The 20,993-nt window shown below is 41.7% G+C and overlaps 1 protein-coding gene across 17 annotated transcripts in view; it reads left to right on the top strand.

Annotated features, from left to right (window-relative positions):
• LIMCH1 (LIM and calponin homology domains 1) overlaps nucleotides 1-20,993 on the top strand; it is a 365,434-nt gene that overhangs the window by 150,846 nt on the left and 193,595 nt on the right. For 16 of the 17 annotated variants that reach the window (XM_007125172.4, XM_028492017.2, XM_028492013.2 and 13 more), the window contains exon 2: nucleotides 3,170-3,240. The exons of the other annotated variant lie outside the window; for it this stretch is intronic. In XM_007125172.4, coding sequence (XP_007125234.2) covers nucleotides 3,170-3,240 — 71 coding nt within the window. The remainder of the gene's footprint in view (nucleotides 1-3,169; nucleotides 3,241-20,993) is intronic. 17 annotated transcript variants of the gene reach the window in all.

The raw sequence follows: 20,993 nt of genomic DNA, 5'->3' as shown, positions 1-20,993 counted from the left end.
TCCCTTTTTTCTTCTCTTCTTCTTCTGGGACCCCTATAATTCGAATGTTGGTGCATTTAATGTTGTCCCAGAGGTCTCTGAGACTGTCCTCAACTCTTTTCATTCTTTCTTCTTTATTCTGCTCTGCGGTAGTTATTTCCACTCTTTTATCTTCCAGGTCACTTATCTGTTCTTCTGCCTCAGTTATTCTGCTATTGATTCCTTCTAGAGAATTTTAAATGTCATTTATTGTGTTGTTCATCATTGTTTGTTTGCTCTTTAGTTCTTCTAGGTCCTTGTTAAACATTTCTTGTATTTTCTCCATTCTATTTCCAAGATTTTGGATCATCTTTACTATAATTACTCTGAATTCTTTTTCAGGTAGACTGCGTATTTCCTTTTCATTTTGTTTGGTCTGGTGGATTTTTACCTTGCACCTTCATCTGCTGCATTTCTCTATCTTCTCATTTTGTGTAACTTACTGTGTTTGGCGTCTCCTTTTTTGCAGGCTGCAGGTTTGTAGTTCCTGTTGTTTTTGGTGTCTGCCCCCAGTGGGTGAGGTTGGTTCAGTGGCTTGTGTGGGCTTCCTGGTGGAGGGGACTGGTGCCTGTGTTCTGGTAGGTGGGGCTGGATCTTGTCTTTCTGATGGACAGGACCACGTCTAGTGGTGTGGTTTGGGGTGTCTGTGAACTCGGTATGATTTTAGGCAGCCTCTCTGCTAATGGGTGGGGTTGTGTTCTTGCTAGTTTTTTGGCATGGGGTATCCAGCACTGGAGCTTGCTGGCTGTTGGGTGGAGCTGGGTCTTAGCGTTGAGATGGAGATCTCTGGGAGAGCTCTCACTGATTGATATCACATGGGACCGTGAGGTCTCTGGTGGTCCAGTGTCTTGAACTCAGCTCTCCCACCTCAGAGGCTCAGGCCTGACACCAGGTTGGAGCACCAAGACCCTGTCAGCCACACGGCTTACAGGAGTTTTCACATCCCCCTGTAGTCAGAGCCAGGGATAGCCCAGGAACACTCCAGTTGGCTGGCATCTTCCCCCTGGGCCTCAGCACCTGGGGTATCTTGCTGACAACTCCACTCTTCTCAGGAACCAGAGGTCAGGTGGGCACGTGTGGACTCAACCAGAGCTTCTGGGGCTTGAAGGAAGATCCTACAGCCTTCACTATGAGATCTGGCCCAGGGGCTCCACAGAGACTCCAAGAAACCCTCCATGGGTCCCCATCAGCTCCTCATCCCTCCAGCAAAAAGCCCTGGGATCCTCTTGACAACAACTATTAACCATGGCTCAGAACTACAGCGGTTTCCGGTCCTAAATAGCTTTTGATTTCATTGATTTTTTTTCTCTGTCAGTCTTTGGTTTTCTACTTGATTGATTTCAACTCTTATAAATTCTCCTTTTTTCTGATTAATTTGGGCTTAATTTTCTTAAGCTGGGAGCAGAAATCATTGATATGAGATCTTTTTTCTGATATATAGGTGTTTTGTGCCATATATTTCCCCCATATACTGTTTTAGCATCCTTCCATACATTTTTATATTGCCATATTCTTTCACTACGAAATACATTCTAATTTCTTTTGATTTCTTCTTTGATCAATGGGTTGTTTAGAATTGTATTACTTGGGGTTAGGGATTTTTTTCATAGACATTTCTGTTGTTAATTTCTAATTTAATTCTGTTGTGGTCAGATAACATTCTTTTTATGTACTAAATTCTTTTAAGCTTGTGGGGACTAGTTTTCTGACCCAGAAACTGGTCTATTTCAATAAATGTTCATTGTGAACTTAAGAAGACTAATGTTCATTCTGCTGTTGTAGGGTGGAATATTCTAGAAATGTCAATTAAGTCAATTTGGTTTATAGTGTTATTCAAGCCTTCTTTATCCTTATTGATTTTCTATCTGCTTATTCTATCAGTTGTCAAAGAGAGATATTAAATCTCTGACTGTAGTTGTGAATTTGTCTATTTCTCCTTGCAGATCTATCTGATTTGGCTTATGTATCTTGAAGCTCTTTTTAAAAAAACAAAGTAGGTGTAAAAGTGTTTAGAATTATTTTCCTGATGACCTAAACCCTTTGTTTTAAGATGACTTTCTCTGTCCCTGGTATTATTCTTTATTGTAGAAGTTAATACAACCATTTTAGCTTTCTTTTGATTAGTGTTCGCACGGTATATCTTATTCTATTCTATTTTTACCTATTCGTATCTTTGTATTTAAAGTGCATTGCTTGTAGGCATCACATAGTTGAGTCTTGCTTTTTTAATCCAATCTGATTATCTCTTTAGTTTAATTGGGGACGTTTACACCATTTATGTTTAATGCTCTGATTGACATGGTTAGGTTTAAGTCTATAATATTGCTATTTGCTTTCTATTTATTCCATCTATTCTGTATTCCCTTTTACTTTTTTCTTTTTTATGGTTAGAGTATCTTTTTTATAATTCCATTTAATCTCCTTTCTTGGCTTATTAGCTATATTTTAAAATTTTGCTATTTTAGAGGTTGCTTTAGGATTTATAGCATGCATATTTACCTGGCATATTGTAGATGCTCAATAAATATTTACTGAATGAAAAAATGAATGCCCTGGTGCCCAGATCAAAGGGCTGCTGAGAGCCAGAGGCATCAAGAAAGGCCATCAGTACTGTGTTTTTATCAGACACAGCACAGTTCATTCTTTGCCAGCTTTTATTTTCCTTTTTCACACCATGGTAGTATGGATATTGGCTTTTCTCCATCCAGTCTTGATGTTAGTCTCTCAAGGTTAGGAGGTCTGTGTCCCCCTCTCTTCTGCCCCCTTACTGTTTTAACAAATAGATACTTTACCCTTAGGTGGTGCTTTCTGCAGGCTTTTTTGAAAGTGTGGGTTGGACCCTCAGGATGAATGAGGCTGTGGCCTTGACTTATCATGGCCAAACCCCAAAAGTAATATCCTTATCAGGAAGAACAGATATTTTTTAAGGTATTGGATAGGAAAAAAACTTCAAAGAAATGGCCTAAATTTTAGATTAGCTGATCTAAGCAAAGCTACACATGGAAAGGAAATTCAGACCTAACAGATTTTTCCCATTCTTGGAGTGCCACCAGTTATTTCAAATCTCTTGAAATATCTTGGAAAAAAATCACTGAGCTTCCTGATTAAAAAAGAAAAATTTATGCTCTGTTTTTCTTTTTTTCTTTTCCAGCAAGTAACTGGCAGAAGTTTTGGTGATAAAGATTTTCGGACAGGGTTAGAAAATGGAATCCTTCTCTGCGAGTAAGTATAGCCTATATTCAGTTGGTTTTATTCAAGAAAAATCATTAATGCTATTCAGTTTGTCTGAAAAACTTCTAGTGTTTGTTTTGAATTTATTCACAGTTTGAATCTGAAATTCAAAAACAAATCACTTAGGTGGGTTAGGCAGTAAAGATAAGTAGTCTTGGGGCAGTAGGGAGTGGTGGGGACCTTGGAAATTTCAAATTAATTAAAGAAGTAATATCTGGTAGCTGCTACTCAGTTCCAACCAACTTTTACAATGTAGGAATTCGGACCCAAGTAATTGGAAGGTTGTGGACCAAGTTGTGGTAAAAAAAAGCGGCTTTTCTCCCCTTGCTTCCTCCAAACAAAAACAGCTTGTGCCAAGTAAAAGCAGGGCTTCTATTTACTGACAACATCTTGAAACATGCCAGGCAATCTTCCTCACTAGGCCTACTTCCCTGAGGTATTTTGAATATATTTAATTTGTGCTGTTGACAAAATAATTGCAGTGTTCAATTTTTATGTTTTGAACCTGGGCTTTGTCATAGAGTGCTCCTGTGATGATGGATTCAAGAGCTTTCTGTGAAGTGTTTCCAGACACAAAATAAGCTAGAGCCTTAATACTTATAGAGGGATGGACATAAACTTCAAATCAAGATTTTGTATTTTGAATTCATTTGATAGGTTCCGTCATTTGAATACTGATTTTTGTTTTATTGAGTTGAAATGTACATGCATGAAATGCACAGCTCCTAGATAGGCAACCCAATGGATTTTGTAAACTGTGTACGTTCATGTAACCTACACCCTGAGCAAGATATAGAACACAAAGCTCTCTCATGTCCCTTCCCAGTCAATGTCAACCACCTATAGAAAAGCACTGTTCTGATTTCTATCACCATAGCATCTATTTTGCCTTATCTTGAACTTTATGTAAATGGAATCACATAGAATGCACTCTTATCTTGGTGACTTGCAGAATATTGTTTGAGACCCACCGATGTAGTTGAAAGAGCAGGGGTTTTGGAGCCTGAGCTTTAGAGACTCAAATCCTTTCTTCACCCCTTAAATCATATAACCTCCTTGAGTCTCATTTGTTTCTCTTTAAAGGGGTAGTAAAAAATTTACAACTCCTGCCTATTTCATAAGCTTTTCGTGAATTTCAAGAGGATAATGTGGATAAGGTGCTTTAAAAAATTACATTTGCTGTACAAATGTTGATTATTATGCAGCAATTTTCAACATAGTTCATGTCAGTGTCTATTTTTTCTGCTCTCCACTGCCTTTCTTTCTTCAAAGAGAAATTTATGTCCCCTGATTTCTTTCTTTTGTTTTTTTAAAATAAATTTATTTATTTATTTATTTTTGGCTGCATTGGGTCTTTGTTGCTGCACGCGGGCTTTCTCTAGTTGCAGCGAGCGGAGGCTACTCTTCGTTGTGGTGCGTGGGCTTCTCATTGTGGTGGCTTCTCTTGTTGCGGAGCATGGGCTCTAGGTGCACGGGCTTCAGTAGTTGTGGTACGCGGGCTCAGTAGTTGTGGCTCACGGGTTCTAGAGAGCAGGCTTAGTAGTTGTGGCGCACGGGCTTAGTTGCTTGGTGGCATGTGGGATCTTCCCAGAAGATCTGCAGTGGATTCTTAACCACTGTGCCACCAGGGAAGCCTGTACATCCCTGATTTCTGTTTCCATACCTTCTTTCCTGTGGAGTCTCTCCCCTCTTCTCATACTTTACTTTCCTCACCACCTCTTTTCCCTTTATTAAATCTAAAGCAGAGCTCATCTCTTAGGTAAACCATAATTAGTTTAACATCTCACAGAGGCAAACTCAGACAGGCTCTAAATACTTCTCTTGTGTTCTAGCACCTAGTCCTCCAATGATTCTGGGCTCAGCCCTCTCCTGATGTTAACAGATGAGGCAGAATCTGATGTAATTTATGTGCATCATGCTCTCAGGTCTGTTGAAGTGGGTCTTTGGTACCAACTTTTGTTTTCCTAACATTAGCTCCAAAGATTCTTATAGGCATCCACCTCTCCATCATATGAGTAAATCTGTTATAGAGTAATATCGCTTGCCTGCCTTTGGATTAGGTAGGCTTGTCTGAAGACAAGGCTTTGGATCCAGAGACATCTGCCCACATGGACTTTGTTTCTTACCTAGTTGATGCTGAGTTGGAGGAGGGAGTCTCTCGTGTAGAGTGGCACGAACTGTTGGCCTTTTACAAACACATTAATGAATGTTTGGGTTGTTTAGAGGTGGAGAGGTGGGGTTTAGGTCCAGGCCATGGTTAAGAAATAGTATGGTTAGACAGCGTGGAGGCACAGATTATAACCAGGAGCCTCTTTAAATAAATAAAGGGTTTTGACTGCTGACAGCCTGCGGGTGAGCTGAGGGAAATGGCCAACACAGAGGATGTGGACAAATGTTACTGTCTGGGTAGGTAGGATAAAACCCAAGACAAGTGAGTTATTGTTTAACTCCTCTAACCACAGAGGATTAGACCCCCTGGCATATTTGAAGGAGTCTGAGGCCCAGGGTCAAGTCCTAGCTTCCCCGTGGGACTCCATCTAGCAGTCCTGGTGCAGAGTTTGTGAAGGTGGAATGAACTGCACTGGTGGCCTGAAAGCCAGCAGCATGAGTTCCAGCCGAGCCTTGGAGAGAAGGCTGGGACAGCAGCCAGACAAACAAGATGCAGACAAAGTTCTAAGTGCAGGGCCCACAGCACAATGAGAGACAGAAGTATGACTCAGGAGCTGAATGCACTGAAGGTCGGGACAATGGAGGAAGAAGATCTCCCTCTTCTTTTTGTCAGGGATGGGGGCATGGCTAAGTGTGATCTGAACCGAAGCGTATTGGGCTGCTGCAGACTGAGATTAGCAAGTGTATTTTGCCAGGACTTGTATCCAGAGACTAATCTGACAAGGAGGGGGACTTGCACTGTTCCAGGCATGGGGTGGGCTGATGGTAGGGCCTGAAAGGCAGGAAACCCAGTTTGGAGAGTCTCGGGAAAGTGAGGGTTCTCTTTGGAGAGTAGATGAGAATACCTAAGGCTGTGCCACTCTCTAGAACCAGAGAGAGTTTTGTGGATGCTGGTGATTAAGAAGTTCTAACTCTCAACCACCACCCATGTAGCAATACTTGAAAACATAAGAACTCTCTATATTTTCAAATTTTGAAAACTGGCAGTTTACCTCTTCTGAGTTGGATTGGCTCTAACTGTTGGTTGCAATCGTGGAGAAACACCATCCTCTTTGTTCACTGAAAATGTCCTGGTTCGTAGAGAACGGACTTGAGAACACGGGGAGGGGGAAAGGTAAGCTGGGACGAAGTGAGAGAGTGACATGGACTTATATACACTACCACATGTAAAATAGATAGCTAGTGGGAAGCAGCCGCATAGCACAGGGAGATCAGCTCGGTGCTTTGTGACCACCTAGAGGGGCGGGGTAGGGAGGGTGGGAGAGAGGGAGATGCAAGAGGGAGGAGATATGGGGATATATGTATATGTATAGCTGATTCACTTTGTTATAAAGCAGAAACTAACACACCACTGTGAAGCAATTATACCCCAATAAAGATGTTAAAAAAAAAATCGTGGTTGTTTATGAGTCTGAAAAAAACCTCACAGTTCTTCTCAAACAGAAGGGCATATTCTGGGCCTGGGGTCTGGTTTTCCTCTTACCAGCCTGATTCTAAACTTACCTGTGGCCTACAAGGACTATTATGATACCCATTTTTCAGAGCAAGTAACTGAGGTACAGAGGATTAAATAACTAGGCTAAGGTTGTACCAGATGAGAAAGATTTAAATTCAGAAGTCTGATTCCTTTGCTTTTGCTCTTAATCATTGTCCTGTGTCCAGAGTTGGGATTTTAATGGGAGAGAAAAGCAAGAGGTTGGGTGGTGGCGGTGGGATGGAGTTGGTGCCAGAAAACCTAGAGTATGGGGAGAAATGCAGTACAGAGGGTAACCACGGCATCTCAGCTGGACAGAGGAAGAAGGAGGACTGTGTGGGGTTGGTGGTCTTGGAAAAATATAAGCATCAGGGGCCTGGTGGACCCTCTTAAGACAAGAAGGCAAGTCCAGTGAGAGGGAGGGCATGAGATAGCTGAGGGGGTAGGAGGCTATGGTCGGCGGACAGTGTAGGGGTTTCAGTATTCTTAGGTAAGAGCTGTCAAAACTTGATGGCAACAGATGAGGTTGGTGGACCTGTACTAAAGACTACAGAGATAGGAGAGAGAAAAGACTGGCACCTCCAGGCAGCATATAAGATGGAAATTGAGTAGCCTCAGAATCGCCTTGGGAGCTCTTTTACTTCACCTGTGAAATGCAGTACACTTGCCCTCGCACATGTACCCCCGAAAGCAGTAGTACTTATGCATAAATGTATAACTAATAGCAAGAATAAAATAGAGTGCATGTGCCAGATAGAATTATAGTAGATGTATTTTTGCTCTAACCGTCTCCCTCTTCCTCTGTTGTTTTTGCCAAGTGTGTGTAGTTGAAGTTTGGAGGTTAAATGCTCAAACGACGTGAGCTCTCCGCTGAGCATTAAATAAATGGTCTAGGGTCAAAGTTTGACAAAGCTGCAAATGTGTGACAAGTGTCATGCTTTTAGAAATGTTAAATGAATACTGCATTGTGTACTTGGGGACTTAAGAGTTTAAAAGAAAGGCTACAAAGACTATTCCCTAAGGAAGCCACTCCCGGTATGGAGCCAGGGATGACTGTCAGCTAGTTCCCTGCACCCAGATCAGCGAGACTGTTGTGAAATATTCCAGAAAGGAAAGTTTCTGACTTGTTTTCCTAAGACTTTATTATATAGATAGAACGCTATGGAATTCCATCTATATCAGGAGTTGGCAAATTCTGGCCCATGTCCTGTTTTTGTGCAGGCCTTCCTTCTTGCTAAGAACGGTTTTTACATTTTAAAAGAGTTGTAAACTAAAAACAAAACAAATCGAAACAAAGCAAGAGTTTGTATGGGGCTCACAGGGCCTAAACATGTTTACTACCTGTTGGTCCTTTACAGAAAAAGTTTGCCAGCCCATGAGGACTACGGACTTAATTTTGGATGTGAATTGTTTACCCTCATAAAGTTAAGTAGTTTAGAAAGTGCAAAGCTATATTTGGGGAAATTGAATACCTTTTCAAGAAAGGTTTTCTCATGAGTCTCTTTACAAGTCCACCCCACCCCGCCAAGTTTTTATTTTGAAAAATTTTAAACTTACAGAGAAGTGACAAGAATAATGTAATGATAATCCATATACCCTACAACTATAGGCAAATGCTTCAGGAAAAAAGAGGCATAGACAGAAAGAGATAAAGTTAATATAGTAAAATGATAATAATAATTGCGTCTAGTTGCAGTGTATACGCTCTCCTTTGTTCTCTGTGGTTTGGTTCCACATCCTTGCCTCACCCTTTTCATTCTTTTCGGTTAGTGTCCAAGAATATATATTTAACAAAAGCCAGTTCAAATCTGTTTATGGAGAGCATAGTGGAAAGTGAATGGATTTGGGAACTCCTAGGTTGAATCCAATGAACTTGTTGTATTAGTAGAACAAAAACAGTCAGATAATGTGATTTCATATGCTTCAACCTAGTGACCAGTCCAGATCCTAGATTTGCCTCCTGTGTGTCCTTAGGCAAGTTACCTCACCTCCCTGAACTCCAGTTTCCTCATCTGTAAAACCAGATATAATTATACCTAATTCATTGGGCTGTTCAGAGGAGTAAATGAATTGATAATGTGTATAAACTCTTTAGTGCTTGCAACATAGCAGGCACTTAAATGTTAGCTTTTCTCCTTTTGTCCATGAAATGGGGGAAATTCATACCTCATAAGATACTTGAGAGATTCCAGTGAGAGAATATGTGAACCACTCAGCGGTGTCTGCCGCTGGGCTGGCACCCTGGATCACTCGCCATTTTCATTATTATTGTTGGAAATAGGCCTAAAGTCAATTATAAATATGACATAGTCAGTGCAACTCTGTGTCACTGTGTACCCATCAGCTCTCTCACTGGTCTGCCAACAAGCCACAGGATGAACCAACTGGAGGCTTACTTCCTAGCTCCTTTTGCCTAGCCTGTGATCAAAAACTGGGCAAGAACATTTGGGTCCCTTACAAACTTGATCATCTGTGAATAATGAACTGTGGTTGGCAGAGCTCAAGGCTGAGAGTGATTGTTTTGAAAACAGTGACCTTGACCTCTATGGTGACGTCATTTCCTCCTGCTCCCTCCAGTATGTTGTGGTTTCTTTCTCTGGGAAGCTGTTCCAGAACCCTCTGGGCAGGGTTAGTGGGTTCCTCCCTGGTGTCTAAGTACCTGTACAGCCTCCACACTAGCTGTTATCACAGTGCTCGACCTCTTTATCCCACGTCTCCTTCCTGTACCAGATTGAAAGCTTCCTGAAGACCTCTTCTATTTATCTTTGGATTTCCCCCCTTGGACACTGGTCTGGCACACAATACATCTGTTACAAACAGCTGTTGGATAAATTGAGTCCAGTAGTAAGAGTTCTACCTAGGCAATTTAATCCTCATTAGGTCATTAACTTTCTCCCAATTTTTTGCTGTCATCATCAGTATTATCCTCTGTTTCTCTCCCTTCTCCTCTTCTCTCCTTCCCTTCACACTCTACCCCTCCCTCTCCTTACACACACACACACACACACACACACACACACACACACACACACAATTTTACATAAAGAATGGACCCATCCCTGAAGACTGGGAGTTCAACAGATGGAAGTATCTGCTTTCTTTACCTATAAGATTCTCCATTATAGCTCTATCTTCTTAGGAGTCATAGAAGTGAACTTCTGGCGTTTGTTCTGCAGACACGTTTTGATGGAATGCAGAGTCTGAGTATGTTGGTCTGCAAATAAGTGACCAATAAAGAATGTCTCAGTGGATTTTTGTCTCAGTTCTTATGTTGCTGAAATAATTTTCTGAAGATAAGAAATCTGTTGGCAAATACTTGTCTATGTCATTGCTGATGAATGAGCTGCTTATTCTAAGAAGGAGGGCTTGTCTTAGATTCTTGTCCTGATTTCAACATAAGATGTGGTGTGCCATGGATATGCACTCATCTTCTAGGACAGGTTGGGAGTTGATGGCGTAGCTTTCCGTGGAGACATTTTGTCACATGGAGGACTTACTGGATACCGACTCTGTTCTGCACAGCCCCACGCTAGGCACCGAGGGGCATAAAAAGGGAATGTAAGGCTTGATCCTTGATCTTCAAGAGTTTTATAATGGGCTTGGGCGTTGACGCACACACAAAGCAGTTGTTACTGTGTAAACCAGTGTATGAGTAAATGCAAAAGTGACTAAGATTTAATCCCCAAATTTAATAGAAGTTAAACAAGGGGAGATTGTTGTAGTTTGGGAGACAGTTATTGGAGAGATGTTACATCTTTACTTAAGGTGAGAATAGGCTGAGGGAAAGAGAGGGCAGACTACACAGGAACAAGAGCAGGGGAAAGGTTTGGGGACAGAAATAAGGATGATGTGTGTGGCAAACATAGGGGAGATCTGCCTGGCAGGGGGTCGGGGGCAGGAGGTGTCTCTTTCTTCATCTAATTAACCTTTTTAAGAATCTGCTTACAGGTGTGGCAAGTTACTATAGACACTAATAAACTATGCCATAACATCGTGTAACAGGGCACCCTGATCAGATCTGGAATCTAAATCCTGACGCCATGTGGTATGTTAACCTCAGAGTTCCTTGAGGAAGTGACATGTAGGTAGAGACCTGAATGAAGAGCAGAAATTGGCCTAGAAAGAGGGAAGAGAGGTGAAAGGAGGGAGGAAACATGTTCTAGCTGAGAGAATAACATGTTTGAGATTCTTAAGATAGAAGCTCCATGTACTAGAGGAGCTGCAAGAAGACTTACTTGGCGAAAATGTAGAAAACAGGGAGGACAGTGATATGAGATGAGGATGAATGAAGACGAGAAGTAGGCAGGTTCAAGATTGCACAGGGCCTTGAAACCACAAAAGGAGTTTTGGGTGTGATCTCCAGAGCAGTGAAAACAAGAGGAATTTAAAAGAGATCAACAGGACTTGGTAGGGTATAGGGATAGATGAATGAAAGAAAAGACTAAAAAATCACTTCAGCGTTTCAGTTGTTAATGACAAGCAGGGTAGGCCCTTGCTGCAAGTTGGAAGGGGTCCTTTCTTTGGTGGGAGAGGTCATGATTGCAGTTTGGGCAGACTGAGGTTAGGGTACAGACAGTCCACTCAGGCAGAGAGTCCTGTAGGCTACTGGGGAAAAAGGCAGAACTTAGGAGTGAGATGATGGATTTAACTTATTCGAATTGGACTTGCCAGCCATTGGTGGACATCAGGGTTAAGCTGTGATATATGACAGTCTCTCTAAGGGAAAGATCACATCAAGAAAGCAGCAGAACAAGGTCCCAGTTTGAGGAATTCTTCTCCCTGGTCAGAGATGAGAGAAAGAGAAGCTCACAAAGAGGCTATCAGAGAGACGAGAGGAAACCCAGGGAGCATGGTGTCATGGAAACCAAGGGAGGGAAGAAGACTTCTAAGGAGCTGGAGGTCACTTGTATTGCCTGGCCCTGGCAGAGGTCAGCTCCGAAAAGTCCTGACTCACTGGTAGAGGGGGGCACTGGAGACCTTTGGCAGTTAATAGCCATCTCTGGGAACTGCCAATCAACTGATCATGATTTGACTTGATGGTCTGAGCTGTGGCTCATGCTTTTGCATCATTTCAATAGGCTATTGTTAGAGACCCTATCTAATATAAACTACACATGGAGTATTTTCCTCAACTATTGATAAGGTGATGAGATTAGTTAGACCCAATGGCTTAGTAGTGAGGTGACCATATATCAAACAAAACGCTTTTGAGAGTGAAAGAAGGTGTTAATCAGCTGAGATGCTGGAACAACAAACGAAACCTGGGACTGTCCTCAGCTAACTGTATGTACGTAGGTACATATGTATGTATGTATGCATACGTGCATCAGTGTGTGTGTGTGTGTGTGTGTGTGCATGGTCACCCCAGTGGTTGGCGATTCCAGACTGGTGTCTTCCAATCGCCATTACCTTGTTCGGTATTCACAAACCCTTCCCTTATTTTATCCTCTCTGTAACTACAGTAGGTGAACAACCTGGATCAGATTGTCCCACCACCCCCTTGTTGATGATGAGATGGAGACCCCAGGTTGTAGGGCACAGTGTCTTCCAGCTCTTCATCTAGAGCTCTTTCTCTAACCCAGATGCTCACTTAAATCTCAGCAAACCTGGGTCCTTTTGCCCTTACTGATTTTGGCCTTAGTGGACTGGTTAAGAATTTGATAGGCCTCCTATGTAGGGTTCTCCCTTGTCTTTCTGCCAAATCACAACTGGCCTCACTGACTTGGCCTGTCCCCAGCTCTTTGGCACCAAGACTCATTAAGCTTTTAGGTTCAAGTAAGGACATTTCAACCCACTCTTTTAGTAAAGATCTCCAGTGAAAAGCTGCTTTTTGTTTGAAGATTGGCATGGCTTAGGTAGGGACTTAGGCAAGAACTGAGTATCCCTGACAGTCTTCTGTTAGGAAGGATGAAAACGGATGAAGGAGATGGAAGGAGAATTTGTAGGATTCATGATGAGCAAAATGGACTTCCAGTATGGCCTTTTTATTTTTTTCTTTGAATCCTCACCAAATAAACAGCCTTCGGTTTCTATTTAAAAGAGGGACTCAGCACAGTGTACAGGGGGGGATTCAACTGTTCCCATTCAAACTGTGCGCTAGCATCAATTACAAGAATCTACTCGTGGCAGGGGGGACTTTTGTGTGCATCTGAAATGTTCTCAAGCTCATCTACCTTTGCAAATATTTTTTCCGTTTAAAAGTACATAATCCTTGTTGCAACTTCTTTTCTCTTAATATATATGACAAGTATGTTTTGTTTTCACGCTTCCAAAACTGTGTTTGAAATTTATTTTAGCAGATTTATCGTTCAGGAACCACTTGCCTCAAAATGTGATTTCCTTCACCCTATCAATCTGTGCCTTGATAAATATTAAACTTGTGCTCATGGAAATCACAGGCTTAATCTCTTTCCTCCTGAACAAATTTATTACACATTTATTGGAATGATCAGTTGACTTAAAAAAATATATATATAACAACAGGTTTAAATATGGGCTGCTTGTGTGGCAGAGGAGAAACTGGCCTATCCCACTGGCTGCCTGTGGGCTTACCTGCTGGATTAGGCTTTGCTTGTATTTGAGAGGATTTAGTAGCTCCCTAATTGTATTTCCTTAATAATCCATTTTTTGATTGTCTCTACTGGGCTATCAGGTTGGGTGCGCTGGCCTCCCACAGTGAAGTGTGCAAAATTCTTGCCTCAAGCATGCCATTCTAAATGTTTCCCTTCGGTTACCCACAGGAGAGGACCTTTTCTTAAATAGCCCACCAAGGACCCAGTTTATAAATGATTCCTTTCTAAAGTTAACCATGCAGAAGTAGACTTCCCTCTTCATATTAAGGGGAAAAAGAAAGAGGGGAGGCCTTTGGGAAAGGCAAGTCAGACAGAGGGGGCAGCAAGCTTGTGAAAGTGCTCAGCAGTATGAGGGAGTTTTGCATATGCTCAGGGAAGGAACTGTGGCCAGCGCCTAGGATGAAATGGGGCAGGCCAGAGAGGAAAGGTAGGTGTCAGGTCCATTTGCACAAGACCTGGAATAGCATGTTAAGGGGTTTAAACAGCAGCCAGTGAGCAGTAGACAGCCAGCATGGTCTCTATTCAGAGGAGATTCAATGAGATTAGGCTGTTTTTTAGGAAATTACATCTGTTGGCAGTGGAGACTTTTGATTACTTTCTGCTGTGCACCAAACACGAATAGTTGAAAAAAATGTCATGCTTCCCGAGGAGAAGCAGAAATGCTTCCTACACTTGTCTTGCTATGTCTATCCTTAATTTACCACCCTACTATGTACCTTCTATGTTTCCAAAGTTCTTTTCCAAGTCACTCATTTAGAACTTGGAAACTATTTCCCCATAGACTAGTGTTCTATGGGGGGAACGTCTTATGTAACCCATATCACACCTGTGTTAGTGTCGGGCCCACTGTAGAACCCAGTCTCCTGGCGGGGTTTGGGCTCAGCTTGGCACCTGGTGTGGGATGTTTGATAACAACATGTGGAATGAAGAGAAAATTGATTCAGAATTATAACTAGCCGCAGTAGGAGCTGACCTCCCCTTTCCAGGATAGCAGAGGGCCTCTTCAGCACTTGCCTTTTCCCCATCACCCTCAGGACAGCAAGTGAAATGCGGGGACAGGAGCCTTGGCAAGAGTTAAAGGATAGCTAGGCTTTGGCAGTGAAGCAGGGCCAGAGGCAGCTGTGGACACGGCTGTAGTGCCGCCGAGATTGTCCTTGGACTTCTTACTGCCTTTGCTTTGCTGCTTCCTCCCTACCTTCCTCCCCATCCCGTGTTAGCGACCATGCCCTTGCAAGCCTGCCCTCCAAAAGGACTAACATTATCTCATTCCCTCACTTCTGTGCTTTCATCTCTCCCAACTCCCAACCTCCTAGGTTTAGCCACAGAGAGGATGCTTGGGAGAAGAAGTGAGCCAATAGTTAACACATCAGATTTCCACTTGTGGGCAGGGCTGGGGTCCAAACCTGCTTGGGAGCCGTGGGGAGGGGATGGCAGGGCGGCAGGGAAGAGATGTTAATAACTTCCATTTATGAAGTGCACACTGTACACCAGGCCCGTGCCAGATGTATTACACGCATTATTTCACACTCTCATGCCATGACCAATAGGTATTTTTGTGCCCATTTTTCAGAGGAGGAAACTGAGACTCAATGTTGAATACTTGCCTAGTGAGTTGTAGAGTTGGGATTTGCACCTCAGGTCTTTCTGTCTCTGGACGTTCCTGTTTCTGTTGAATTGTATGGGTCTCAATCCTGGAACTCTTGGTTCTGAGCACTTCTTGCTGAAGAAGTATGGAGAGCAAGGAACTGGCTGCCTTTCCGAGCTGCATCTCAGCAATTTCACATTCCAAGTTTTCTCCCACCCTCTTGACAGTAAACCCAGCAGTACCGGGTTTTAGCTGTGCAAAAGAAATACTAATTACAATCATTTATACATAATTACTCCATAGCACGATGATGATTACACGTATCATTGCCTGTGTCGGTGTAACTTCAGTCTCCATTTTATGTGGTTACACTAAAGTCTCTTCACGTATTGCCAGCTTTCATGGTTCCTTGATCACATGTGCCATCTTAAACTTACAGCTTATAAAAGCGGGGAGGACCTTGAGTGGGAGGCACGATGGGAAAGGCAGCTTGGGCGTGAAGGGGCTTGATGACCAGGTGAAGGCATTTGGAGGGCATCCTGTGGGCACTCGGGAGCCTGGGAGTCATTGGAGGAAGGAAGGCAACATGGCCAAAGCCAGGGTTTAGATGGGGTCAGTTTGGGTGCATTGGGCAGATTGATTAAGATGGCAGAGACTGGTGGCTGGAGATTAGTTATTGAAATGCAAGAAGTGTAGCACTCTTCTCAGTGTAGGAACCTGAGTTTGTAATCCTAACTCTACCACTTAGGATCTCTGATCTCAGATATGTGCCTGGTGACAGTTTCCTTTCCTAGATTTTTAATTGATTTTTAGGCCTTTTCTAATCCAAAAATTCTGTAATTTCTAGACAGCAAGGATGGTATGCAAAGGTTAGACCGTGAGAGACATTGAAAATGAATCCAACGGACTCCAAGATATTCACATAATTGCTGGAGTTTCCCTTTCATGTTTATAGATTATTTCATTACTGTTGGGTTTTTTTGTTTGCTTTTTGGGTTGGTTTGTTTGTTTTAGTATTAAGAGCAGAAGTGATAGGCAAGAAGACTTTTTACCCCTAGCAAATGTAGGAAAGTAAAAATGGGTCCATTTGCTTACAATGGCCCAAATTTTAGCTCTTCTGCATCCTGCTGCCTCCCAGCAAGACCCAGGGGAAAGGATGTGCCCAGGTGTTTAATTTTGCATTTTAGGACAGGATTTTCTTGGGTACAGGTTGGCAAAGCAAGGCCCCTTTTTATTGAGAAAAGACCTCCTGGAGAGCTTTAATAGTTAAGGTGATGCTGCCTGCTGTAACTAATAAACTCCTGACTCTCAGGGGGTTAATGCAATGAAAATGTACTCTCACTCGCGTGTAGCTCAGTTTTGGCAGCAGGAAAGGGTGGAGATGACTGCTCCCGGTCGTTGTTCAGGGACCTTAGCCAACAGAGACTCCATCCTCAACGTTTCTAAAGTCTTCCCTGGTGCTGACATCTAACTAGTGAATGGGGGGAGGCAAGAGAGGGAATGGAGAATTGCTTGGGAGAGGTTTCAGGGACAGGTGTAGGTGTGACATATGTTACTCTGCCCACACTCCATTGGCCAGAACGCTGTTATATTACTACAGAAAACGTCAAAAGAGGCTGAGAGATGTAGCCTAGCTGTGTGTCTAGGGGAGAAAGGAGATGAGTTTGGGGAGCAGCTGCTGCCTTGGGGGGTGTATTAGGATAGTAACAGCACCATTGAGCCCTAGAATTCACAGTTAGGCCCAATTTCTTGGAATTTCAAGTCTACAAAGACCTTCTAAAGTCCTTATGATCTCTTCTTTAGGTGTGTTAAAGGCAAGTGGCTTAAATAGACCTATACTTCACACAGTCTTGACAAGACATAGCACCCCACAAACATTTGGTAGATATTAATGACGGCAATTTGCATTCCATCACTATTTTGTTCAAATGAAACTCCCCTTTGGTTCAGGTTTCACTTTCCCTCACGTTTTAGTCAATTTTTTCTTGACCTCAGAAAAGGTTTATTAACTTGCCTGCTTTTGCCAAGGCAACTCTAAAAAGAAATGTCTAAAAATGACCTCTGTAACAGGCTTATAGTCAAGGTTAAACTGATCTCATGCTTAGGTTCAAAAACAGGTGCCATGTTAGATTAAATGAAAGTGCGCACACCTATGTCCAGATCAAGGAAACTGCATAGGAAAACACTCTTGAGCCAAATTAAAAGGGGCACAAAGTAGGTAATTTTGTGATCATAGTTGCCTATTGCAGCTGTGCAAACCAAGCTAAATGAGATGATGATGTAATCTCTTGTTGCAAAGAATAAAGTGATTGCCCATGAGATTAAGCATGAACTTCCCAACCCTGGGTTCAAGGTCTAGATGGTGTCTCTGCTCTCCCCCAAACTCTAGGGTAATTATTAGACTTGAATTTCTGAATTGAATGATGTATAGAGTAAGCTGGATTTTGCAACCCTTTAAAAATTTTACCTTTAATGTTTATTACAGTCCATTAAAAAAATAAGCTGCCCATTGGTATATTTCCTAACATTTGGATGGTCTTGTATCTTTTGTACCAGTATTCACAGTACTGTGCCCCTTGGAGAGCTATTACATCAGCTGTTGGAAGAGTCGGTATGAAACAGAACCTCTCTGTCCCACAGTAGGGATTTGAGGGTTTTTTAAAAATTGCAGATAGACACAGATTTCTTCAGTTTGTATTTTATACCCATTAAACAATCATTGAGAGGCTACCATAAGCTGGATATTGTTAAAAAGAATTACAAAATACAGCCTGTGGTTGAATCAGAACATCAGCCTCATTCCTGGATGTCTCAACAATTGTTTCTTTAAGGAATCTAATCTTTAATCTTTTAAGAATTGGATTCCGCAGAATGTGTGCAGAGTAAGTCTTTAATTCACCTTCTCAAATACTCAAGATTGCCATGCATTAGGCAGCATGACAATGAACTACACATGTGCCCAGTTTTGGTCTTCCTGTAGATTTTAAATCTCTTAGTGAGCACGCCCAGTGAGGGATAGACCTGGGGTCTGCCCTGTCCTCCTTTGTGTCCCCCGTGCCCAGCTCCGGGCCAGGACATCATGCACGCCCAATAAATATTTGTTGAGTAAATAAAGGAACACATGGACAGCCTTACTTGAAATAGGTCACAGTGTGTTTTAGATTTGGAATATGAGTTTAGTAGATACCAATTCATTTCTATCATATCAGAAACACATGCATTTTTGCTTACCTTCAGTGTCATTAACTTTTTGTAATTGAGAATTATCCAAGATTAAAACTTTTCTTCCTGTTTTTAGTCGTTTCTTACCATATATATATATATATATATATATAGAGAGAGAGAGAGAGAGAGAGAGAGAGAGAGAGAGAGCAAGCTATACACATCTGTTGACTTGATTCATTTATGTGAGGTTTTTTATCCAAAGGTGGCCAGAAAATAAGTGAAACTTATTTTAGTCTTTGGCAGCTGACTAATGGAAAAGTTGAAACTCAAATGCACTTACTTAGCAAAAAGGGACATGCTCAGTATACCAAATGAGTGTGAATATGCAAGTTTCCATTTACCAAATGCTAGCAGCACACATTGTCCCGCTGGCTCCTCACCACAGTTCTGGATGGAAGGTCAGGTTTTCAAAATCCCCATTTTTATTAAGGGGAAAACGGAGACTTCGATCAAGTGACTTCCCAGTAGCTCATAGCTAATGTGTGTTTTACCCATTAAAACCTAGACAACTTCCTCCAAATTCATTACACTCTCTTCATGATAACACTGCTGAGCGTTATAAGTTATTTATGATGTTTTATTCGTCTATCTGATACCCATGATTTTTTAATAAACACAAATTTTCTATATATAGTTATAAATTTGTTTTAATACCACTTGCCTATGATGCTGTTTTAAAACTATAAATCAGATCATTTCAGCCTTCATCTTAGAAATCTGACGTACTTCTAAGTACATCGCACTTAGAAAAAAATCTAGACACCTTACCTGAGCCTGGATGTTGTTTACACCTTGGCTGTCGTGTCATGTGTTTCCTCCTTCACTCACTCTGCTTGGCTACCTTGGCCCTTGAATATACTAAGCCCACTCCTGTCTCCAGGCCTTCCTACTTACTGTTCATGCTGCCTGGAACTCTTGTCTCCAGTCTCTCTTTGGCTAATATTTTTGTATCTTCCCATTTTTTCCCCAAATGTTACCTCCCCAGAGCAGCCTTCTGATCACCTGATTCAAGTACCACCCGCATGGGTTACTGTGCTTGTCTTCCAGTGCTTATGCAATCTGAAATTTTCCTCTCATTTATTTACTTGTTTATCTTCTGTTCCTCCCACTGCACCGCATACTCATTTGTTCTAAGAAGATAAGTTCTAAAGGGCAGGTCCTTCATTTGTCTTCTCCACTACTGCCTTCCCTGGGTCTAGAGCAGTGTGCGACACATGGCAAGCACTTGATAAATAATTGCTGGATAAATAAATATCTGGATATTAGTTCATCCTAATTAGCTCTCACCTCTGCAGTTTTTAAATTATCTTTACTTTGTGGGTAAATTTATGCAGGAGACATGGAATGACACCAGTGTTTTTTTGTTATCTAAAATTATGCCAATGTCCCAGAAATGTCTTTAGATGAGTACAAATTTAATCTGTTACCAGACAGAGAGGGCAGACTGTTCTCCTTCTAGCTATAGGTTTTGGGGCTCACAGGTGGGAAACTGGTGTGGGGTCCTGCTAAGTGGGGAGTTGCCATAAGTGAGTGACCGCCTCCTTTTCTCTGGAATTCCTCCTGAGGATGTTGTATGTCATCCATACATGAAACGTGACCATTTCCCAGCAGACACCCGCTTCTATTTTCCTTTTATTCCCACCTAGTGTTAATATTCTCACATTGTATTTAGATAGTTTTTTTTATTGGGTTTTTGGTTTTTGTTTGTTTTCTGTGGTTTGTTGTTGTTATTGTTCTGTGCTTCGATGATACATACTGAAGCTGGACTTTCTAAAGCACCAAGCTGCAGTAGGCTTTCCAAGCTGGGCTGCAAACTAGCTGTGTATGTCTCTGGGGAAGGCTTCACACCTGTTTGGGGCTCAAGCTTTTCTTCTATAAAAATGGTGGAGTGAATACATGACCTGTCTCTGCAGGACAGGACAGTGGGGGGAACAATGCATTTCAGAAGGTTCATAAATCATAAAATATTAATAGCACCGTTACTTTAAAGCATGTTGTCAATAAATATTTATTGAAAAATATTTATATTTTAATAGATAGGAGGGCAACAGTGGTTTTTAATAAAATTTCAAGTGAATAAAACATCCTCGACTCCTGCTCATAGCTGTTTTGTTGAACTTCTTATCTGATTCTAATATATACAAAACATGTTCTCAGTTTAATGCAGAATACAAGATAAGCAGGTGGTGGGCATTTCTACAATGTGAATTCAATGTTATCTTTTATTGTCGTATAGTGTAAACTGTGTAAGGAACCGGGGCAATGTTTACACGAAAAAATACAGCTGCCTTGATCTTGAAAATATCCCAAATATTTAAGAGCACTGTGGCTTTTTATCTTTTAATTTGTTGTTAAACATTTGGATAGACATCATAGTAATTTTTTTTTGGTTGCTCTTTTAATTAAGGTCTATCATTATAATTTTTTTTTACAACTTCATGTGACAGGAAAGATTTCTGCCATTTAACTATAATTCTACAAAGGATGAATATAATGAAGCATTTAAAACTGTTTAAAAATCTAAACATGTATAAAAGAGGAGTTGATGGATCCATTGTTACTAAAAAATAATACGATTCTTTGATATAGAAGACAAAATGGGTACCTCTTTTAAAAAAGATTCTTTTTTTTTTTTTTTTTTTTTTTTTAGTGGTATGCGGGCCTCCCTCTGCCGTGGCCTCTCCCGTCGCGGAGCACAGGCCCCGGACGCGCAGGCCCA

Source organism: Physeter macrocephalus, chromosome 7 (assembly GCF_002837175.3).
Source record: "Physeter macrocephalus isolate SW-GA chromosome 7, ASM283717v5, whole genome shotgun sequence".
In the NCBI taxonomy this organism is placed as follows: domain Eukaryota; kingdom Metazoa; phylum Chordata; class Mammalia; order Artiodactyla; family Physeteridae; genus Physeter; species Physeter macrocephalus.
The sequence above is the reverse complement of the archived record's forward strand: the minus strand, read 5'-3'. Positions and strand labels throughout refer to the sequence as shown.